Source organism: Lycorma delicatula, chromosome 9, assembly GCF_047948215.1.
Source record: "Lycorma delicatula isolate Av1 chromosome 9, ASM4794821v1, whole genome shotgun sequence".
Lineage (NCBI taxonomy): Eukaryota > Metazoa > Arthropoda > Insecta > Hemiptera > Fulgoridae > Lycorma > Lycorma delicatula.
Window position 1 is genome coordinate 91,581,403 of NC_134463.1, and position 8,627 is coordinate 91,590,029.

The window sequence follows — 8,627 nt, forward strand, 5'->3', positions numbered from 1 at the left end:
AAAGAGAACTGGTAGAAAACACTGGATATCAAAGTATAAGAATGCTAATGATCAAGAAGGTAAAAGGAACTATCGAAAATTAAGAAATATTAACAGGATATGCAAATTAGCGAAAGAAGAGTGGATTAAAGAAATGTGTTCAGAAGTGAAAAGAGGAATGATCATTGGTAAAACAGATGCAGCATACAGGAAAGTTAAGGAAAATTTTGGGATACATAAATTAAAATCGAATAATGTGTTAAACAAAAATGGTACACCAATTTATAATACAAAAGAGAAGGTCGACAGGTAGATGGAATATATTGAAAAATTATACAGAGGAAATTAATTAGAAACTGGTGTTACAGACAAAGAAGAGGAAGTCAAAGAGGATGAAAAGGGGAGCAACAATACTGAGATCTGAATTTAAGAGAGCATTAGAAGATTAGAATGGTAGAAAGGCTCCTGGGATAGACGGGATAACTGCAGAATTACTGTGCAGTGCAAGTGAGGAAATGATAGATATATTATACAAACTGGTGTATAATATTAACGAAAAAGGGGTTCCGTCAGACTTCAAAAAGAGTGTATTATTGTCATGCTACCACAGAAAGCAGGTGCAGATAAATATAAAGAATACAGAATAATTACCTTAACTACTTGTGCACCAAAAATCTTAACTAGAATTCTGTACCGAAGAATTGAGAGGAGAGTGGAGAAGTGTTAGGAGAAGACCAATTTGGTTTCAGGAAAAGTATAGGGACAAGGTAAGCAACTTTAGCACTCAAATTAATAATAGAAGGAAGATTAAAGAAAAACAAACCAATATACTTGGCATTTATAGACTTAGAAAAGTCATCTGATAATATAGACTAGAATAAAATGTTCAACATTTAAAAGAAAATTTAGGGTTCAGCTATAGATAGAAGAACAATTGCTAACATTTACAGGAACCAAACTGCAACAGTAATAACCTAAGAAGCCATAATAAAAAAGTAAGTTTGACAAGGATGTTCCCTATCCCCATTACTTTTTAATCTTTACATAGAACTAGCAGTTAATGATGTTAAAGAACAATTTCGATCTGGAGTAACAGTGCAAGATGAAAAGATAAAGATGTTATGATTTGTCAATGACAGTAATTCTTGCTGAGAGTAAAAAAGATTTAGAAGAAACATAAGTATCACATGAAAATAAACAAAAACAGAACGAATGTAATGAAATGAGCTAGAAATAATGTAGGTCAGTCTTCCTCAAAGTGGGCGATAACGCCCCCTTGGGGGCGTTTGAAACCTAGAGGGGGGCGTTAAGGGGCCCAGAAAAAATGGGGGGCGTTGATGTGGATTAGGAGGGCGATGTATAATTTGTAATTTCATTTACTTTATATAGTATTTTAAATTTCACTAAAATTAAAACCCACCTACTACACAATAACGAATAATTAGTTTATATTTCTACCCTGTATGATGTTATAAAAACTTAAAATACTTAACATAGATTTCGTAATATAGCCCGCACACCGTACGCAATCAAGTTGTAACAAGTTTCTGCGGATAAAGGAACAAGATCGATGATAGTTAAAAAATTAGAGCAATTTTACCTTAATTACATTGCATCAGAAAATATTTTAAACATTAGGAAAAAACTAGCATGCAGAGTTTTAAAATATTATACATACGTAAACTAACATAAATTGAGTTTTCTTTACTTTCTTTCTTGTTTTTAACATAAGTCCATATTACAATATTTTTCTAGCATTTTATAAGAAATTACTGATGTAAGAATCATCATTTTTATATAAAATGTTAATACGTATATAATTATTGTTCAAAAAGTTGTGTTAGAAAATTTTTTCTACAATTAACCCATTACCGTCCAGTGTCAAATAGTATAGTAAGCCTAAACAGTTCACTTATTGTAAACATAGTTTACTATTTCTATATATTATAAATATTAAATTTCAAATAAAAACGCTGGCTTAGGCGGCGGTTTTTATTTGAACCAGTTCTAATTTATAAACTAAAATTCTATGAAAAATTACCCATATTTATCTATAATACGAAATGATATTAATTTATTTTCCGTAGTTAAATAAGTTATTGTTAGTAGTATTATTTACTAGTCGAAATATAAAATTTTAATTATCTTATAATCAGAATCTTATCTTATATAAATGAGAAAGATATTCAACAAAAATAATTTCGTTCTAATAAATTAGTACAATAATAGTACAATAAAATAGCAATGTATTTTGGTAATTCTGATTGGTGCAATCCGGTAGAAATCGGCTTGTTCATCGATACTTGCTCATAGTGCGTGTTTGTCTTATTCCTGTCGTTACTTGCTGTATTTAAATCCTATATAAAAGCTCGTAATTTTTCTTATATTTTCATTTGTGTTTTCGCGCGCTATCTTTAAACAAGTATTTAAGTTCAACACTTTATTTACATATTTTTGAAAACAAAGCCATGTCGGAAGCAAAAAAGAAGAAACGGCAATACAGTGTAGAATATATTAAATATGGATTCATAGAAAATTCGACAAACCCATCTTTGCCTTTGTGCCTTCTTTGTTCAAAAACATTTTCAAACGAAGCGATGAAGCCTTCAAGACTTCAAGATCATTTGAATAAAATGCATCCGGATAAGAAGGACAAAAATGTAGCCTATTTACAAGATCTGGAAAAGAAGCATAATGCTCAGCCAAGTGTATCGAAACTTTTTTCGATGGCTGCTAAGCAAGACGATGACGGACTTCGAGCTTCATACAATATCTCTCTGTTAATTGCTCAAACAGGTAAACCACACACCATCGGAGAAACGTTAATTTTGCCGGCGATAAAAGAAGTTATAACTATTGTGCTCCATAAACCGGCGGCAGATATAATTCGAAAAATTCCTTTGAGCAATAGTTCTGTCCAAAGACGAATTGATGAAATGGCTGAAAACATTGAAAAATCATTGTGCAATCATCTGAAGACTAGTAAATTTTAAATTCAGTTGGATGAGTCCACTTTACCAACTAATTAAGCATTGTTGTTGTCTTACGTGAGATTTATTAAAGATGAAAAAATATGTCAAGAACTTTTATTTGCTAGAAATTTAGAGACAGACACGAAAGGAGAAACCGTATTTAAAACACTGGATAAGTTTTGTGATGAAAAAGGAATTCCGTTGAAGAATATTATATTACAGATGGTGCTCCAGCTATGACGGGGTGTCAAAAAGGCTTCATATCGTACTTAAAAAACAAAATTCCTGATGTGCTTGCTGTACATTGCGTTATACATAGACAGCATTTAGTTGCTAGAAATTTAAGTGAACGACTATTTCAATCATTGCAACATGTCATCAGAGTCAATAAAATCCGAAACAACTCTTTAAATTACAGATTATTTAATCAGCTTTGTGTTGATAATGATGAAGATTTCAACAGATTGATCTTTCACACAGAAGTGCGTTGGCTATCAAAAGGAAATTGTCTGACTCGTTTTTACAATCTGTTTGACTCTGTCATAGAGTTCTTGGAAAACAAAGACACAGAATTGCGCGAAAACCTCATCACATCAAAGAATGATATCGCATACCTGACAGACCTTTATACATTGCTTAATGATATGAATCTCCAACTTCAAGGCGATGACTTGAACTTAATAAAAAACAAAAAATGTCATCGCTGCTTTCGTAGCCAAGCTGCTCTTACAGAAGAAGAATATCGGCAGACGTGAGTTCCATAATTTTCCCAATTTGTCAGTATCCTGCAACAACGACGACTTGCTCGTCTACTGCCAACATTTGGAAAATCTTCACAGTGATTTCATTGAAAGATTCCAGGACATTTTGAAATTGGAAATACCAGACTGGGTGTTAGATCCTTTATCAAATGTCAACATAGCAATATCACCCCAGTTGGAAGAAGAACTTATAGAACTGACAACGAACGAGGAAATAAAAATCAAATACAAAAATGGCTACCAACAATTTTGGCTACAAAAGTCAATTCCGCAGTTGTACCCTGGATTGTGGTCTATCGTTGAACGATTTTTGATAGCATTCCCATCGTCATATTTGTGTGAACGTGGATTTAGCGCTGTGACAACGCTGCTTACTAAAAAGAGAAATCATTTGTAAGTTACCAAACGCGGCGACTTACGACTGTTTTTGAGTAAAATCGAACCTGATATCAACAAACTTATTAAATATCATCAAATTCATCCATCTCATTAGATTAGTATAAAAACAAAAACTGATTACATATTTATATTGTTTCTTTTAATTTGATTAAAATATATTATTAATATTATAAAGTAGGGTTTTATTTGCTCTCACTGGTAAAAATTTCTAGTTTAGAATGTAAGTTTAAACATCAGAACCGACTAATATAACTAAATTAATTAAAGTAATGAAATTGTGGTTTTTAAGTTTTAGGGGTGTATAAAAAATGGGGGGCGCTGAAAAATAATTGATTTTCAAAGGGGGCGGTAAAAGAAATAAGTTTGATAATTACTGATGTATATGAACCACTGAATATAAAAATAACAATAGAACAGATTACAGAGGTAGAAAAATTTTGTTATTTGGGAAGTAGAATAACTAAAGATGGACGATGCAGGATATGAAATGCTAAATGCTTTGTAATAGCACAGGCAAAACAAGCTTTCAATCAAAAATTAATTTAAACATCAGGAAAACATTTTTGAAAGTATATGTTTGGAGCACAGCTTTATATGGAATGAAACTTGATCGATTGGAGTAATTGAAAAGAAAAGATTAGAAGCTTTAGAAATGCGGTGCTATTGGAGAACATTAAAAATCAGATGGGTGGATAAAGTGACAAATGAAGAGGTGTTGTGGCAAATTGATGAAGAGTATTTGGAAAATATAGTTAAAAGAAGATACAGATTTTATAGGCCAAATATTAAGGCATGCTGGAATATTGCTTTAATATTGGAGAAACTTGTAGATGGGAAAAATTGTGCAGGTTACTTTTGGAATATGTAAAACAAATCATTAGGGATGTAGGATGTAAAGGGTATACCAAAATGAAACGACTGGCACAAGATAGAGAATCTTGGAGAGTTGCATCAAATGACTGAAGACAAAAAAAAATCATTTAAGTGTAGATAGACTGCTTAAAATAGACTGCTTAAAAAATACTGCTTATAAAAAAAGTGTAAAGAGGTGAATGAAAACTAAAAAGAATGTGTACGCACAAATTATGGCGGCTTAGAAAATAAATAAAAACAAGAAATTAAGTCAAATAATATGTAGACACAAACAGAATTTTGAGAGGAATTAGAAAATGAAATAAAAAAATTATAGAACAAATGAAAAAAAATTGTGGACAACACTTTACATGTAGAAGAGGACATAATGCAGAAGGTAAAATTAATAACCTACAACAGGTATTAGATGTATGAAGCAAGTGTTATTAAAGACCTTTCTTTCATATAAGAGAATAATTAATTTGCAAAGGATCAAGTTGTTGGACACAGATCAAAACATATGACAGCTAGTCGTCAGTATATCGATTAGCCTGCTTGTTTATTGATTAGCCAGCTGTCTCAGATTCAAATACCACCATTGTATCTTCCTCATTACAATACAGACAAGAGAATAAGTGATAATAATAATAATAATTAAAATTAATTAATGTTAACACATTTGCCTCTTATCACTCACCTTGTTTATTTTTAGATCATATTCATGTCACCAATACATTAGGTTGTTTACTTTTTTGGAGTAAAATTTGAGTAACGCAAAGCAGATTTTAAAAAATGTTGCAAACTATTTAGCTTTAATTTTTTTTTACAGAATACAAAATACAGCAATTTCAAAAAAATTATTTTTTTTTAGAAATTTATTGATTTATATTTATTTAACTATTGATTTAATTACAATTTTTTTGATTATTTATTTAAAAAAATGTTTCTTTTTATAAATTAGTTTTCTTTGAAATCAAACAGGTGACCCCCCTCTTTCTTTCCAATAAAATTCACACGTGCAAGTCATAGATATATTTATTGTAAGAATAACTCAATTCAATTTTATTTAGATAAAGATGAGTGGACAATACATTGTGTTTATTATTCTGCATTCTACATTTTTTGTGCGTGTGAATTATTATACTGTAGTATATTATTATAGTATTTATTATACACTATTCAAAGAACTAATGATTTGTGCAAGTGCCATAACCACAGTGGTTATAAGTTACCTGATGAGAAACTGAACACTCCTGAAATCAGCATGACCATTCTCAAGATTAACAAATAATGATAATAAGACTAAGGAACATAAAGAGCAGAATGGCTTTATAAAAGTTTTTTCATCTGGCTGAATACGTCACACCAAATGCAGTCCTATAAGTTTTACCTTTACTTTGTTCATCAGAGTGACTAACGATAGTGTATAGGGTCCAATATTTTAGTGTGGGTAATGTATTCCTAACAAGAGTACAAAGTTTCTAAACATGTCATAACACTTTTTTAAAATAGAAATGTATACCTCCAAAAAAATTGAGCTTTATTTTAAATGAAATCTTGTCATATCTTTTCCCCTAATATTCTCTACAAAATAACAAATACAGAGATTTTATCTTTTTAAATTTAACAAAGGCATCAATCTTAATTTTTTGCTCTATAATAGGTCATGAAATGTTATGTTAGAAAGTAATCGTTTGTTTTCTCCAACCAGTTTTCCAGAAACTGCCAGATCTGATAAGCATGCATAGATTAGAGACTGCAATCACTGCTACCAGTTTGCCAGGTGCAATGTTAAGTGTACCAGGAAATATGTAGTCTTGAACAGACTCAGGTTTACTGCTCCTGAGATGTGTGTGATTAATTGAAACAACTACCTAGGTAATTGTTTTTTATAAATATAATTGTTTATTAGTAAAATTTTAAGTATTTCATTGCGAGTAAAATGATTTTTTCAAATCGGATTTCAAAACATCCAAGTTATAATAAAGTGTCAGTTTAAATCTGTGCTCAAAATTAGAAAGTAATTTTGTGAGCCAATTTATATTTCTTTCACTGTGACAGTACTATTCTATACCATTTAACTAATTGATATTGCTTAAATATCACTTTAAAATGGTGATTTTTATCACTTCCACTTAAAAATATGTAAATTTATTTACAAGTTAAATTTTTTTAAGTTAAAACTACAATTCTTATTACTATCTTACAAACGATGCATTCTCTCAAGTCGACAGGGATTCATACAATTTAAGAAAAGAAATTTCAGATTAAAAACCAAACTAAAACTCATCAAGAATCTCCAAAAATAAAACTCTCTAAATACCTTTGTTACATCATTATCATGTATCTTGGTTTGTGTTACTTTTTAATATAGTAATGTAAGAATTTATTCGCTGTTCTGGGGGGAGCACAACAATTATTTTCTTTTACCCAGTGTAAAGCACACACAACATAGAAAGTTTAAAAAATAGAATTAACATTTTTGTAATTAATATAATTAAGAAAAATCCCTTATAATAGGTAATGTTATATGAAAAAAACATACACATATATACTAAAACTAATTAAATTTGTTATCGGTGATTAGGTCTACAGAAAATGTTAAAAAAAAAAAGTAATATTAAATATAACTTATAAGTGTTGTTATTCCCAAATAATTTTTCTATTCCTACACTTTTGAAATTATCCCACAAGAGGGAAAATTACATAAAGATAATATTCAAATCTCTGCTCTCTACTGACCAGTTTGGTGTAATGTTGTCTCCACCTTTCATCTGGAGGTACCGCATCAAATTTAAATAAAAAAAAGAAGGACATATTCACTGACAATGAATGCTTATGTCCTGATACTTCTTTTTTTTTAAGAAACCATTTAACATGGTATTTCAACCGTATTTTTAAAAGTTTGAATATACAAAAAGTATAATGTATGATTACATTGATAGTATTAAATGAAGAAAATTAATTAAGCTATTTTTGTTGATATCTGTAACCTATAAAAGCCTTAGCTCTTAATTATACATATTTCATTATTACAGTAATTATTTTAACACAACAAGAAAAGTTACAAATATTTTTGAATTATTGTAATTTTTCTATCTATGAGACATGTAAATAAAGTAGACTAGTTTTTTTGGCAGCGAAAATGGCAACACTGTAAATTTACATATGGTTATTATGAACAGCTGATTTATATTAGGTATTGATATTTTTAATGTATTGTTGCCATGTGAGATATAAACAAATTTTTCGTCAAATGAGTTGTGCGTTACAAAAATGAGCAATACTAAACATGAACAACATTGTGCAATCAAGTTTTATGTTAACTCTGTGAGAATGCTACTGAAACATTTTCAAAATTGAAAAGGGTGTATGAAGATGATGCTGTCACAAACCCAAGTTTTTAGGTGGTTTAAAGCACTTTCAGATGGCTGGGAATCAGTTGTGGATGATCCATGCTCTGGTAGACCAATAACATCAAAAAATGACAACAATTTTGAGCAAATCAGAGTAGACTGGCGATTAACTGTCAGAATGATTGCAGAACAATTGAATTTGAACTGTACCACAGACCATCAAATTTTGACAAACAAATTGGACATGAAAAAAGTTTGTGCAAAATTGGTCCCAAAAAACCTCACTGTTGAACAGAAAAACAACAAGG

At 30.2% G+C, this 8,627-nt stretch overlaps 1 protein-coding gene and 1 pseudogene across 1 annotated transcript; both read left to right on the forward strand.

Annotated features, from left to right (window-relative positions):
- Nucleotides 1-2,447: 2,447 nt before the first annotated feature.
- LOC142330709 (zinc finger BED domain-containing protein 5-like) lies at nucleotides 2,448-2,972 on the forward strand. The gene has a single exon (XM_075376154.1). The coding sequence runs from the start codon at nucleotides 2,448-2,450 to the stop codon at nucleotides 2,970-2,972; it is 525 nt and encodes a 174-aa protein (XP_075232269.1).
- Nucleotides 2,973-3,187: 215 nt separating this feature from the next.
- LOC142330710 (protein FAM200C-like) lies at nucleotides 3,188-4,205 on the forward strand (annotated as a pseudogene).
- Nucleotides 4,206-8,627: the final 4,422 nt, after the last annotated feature.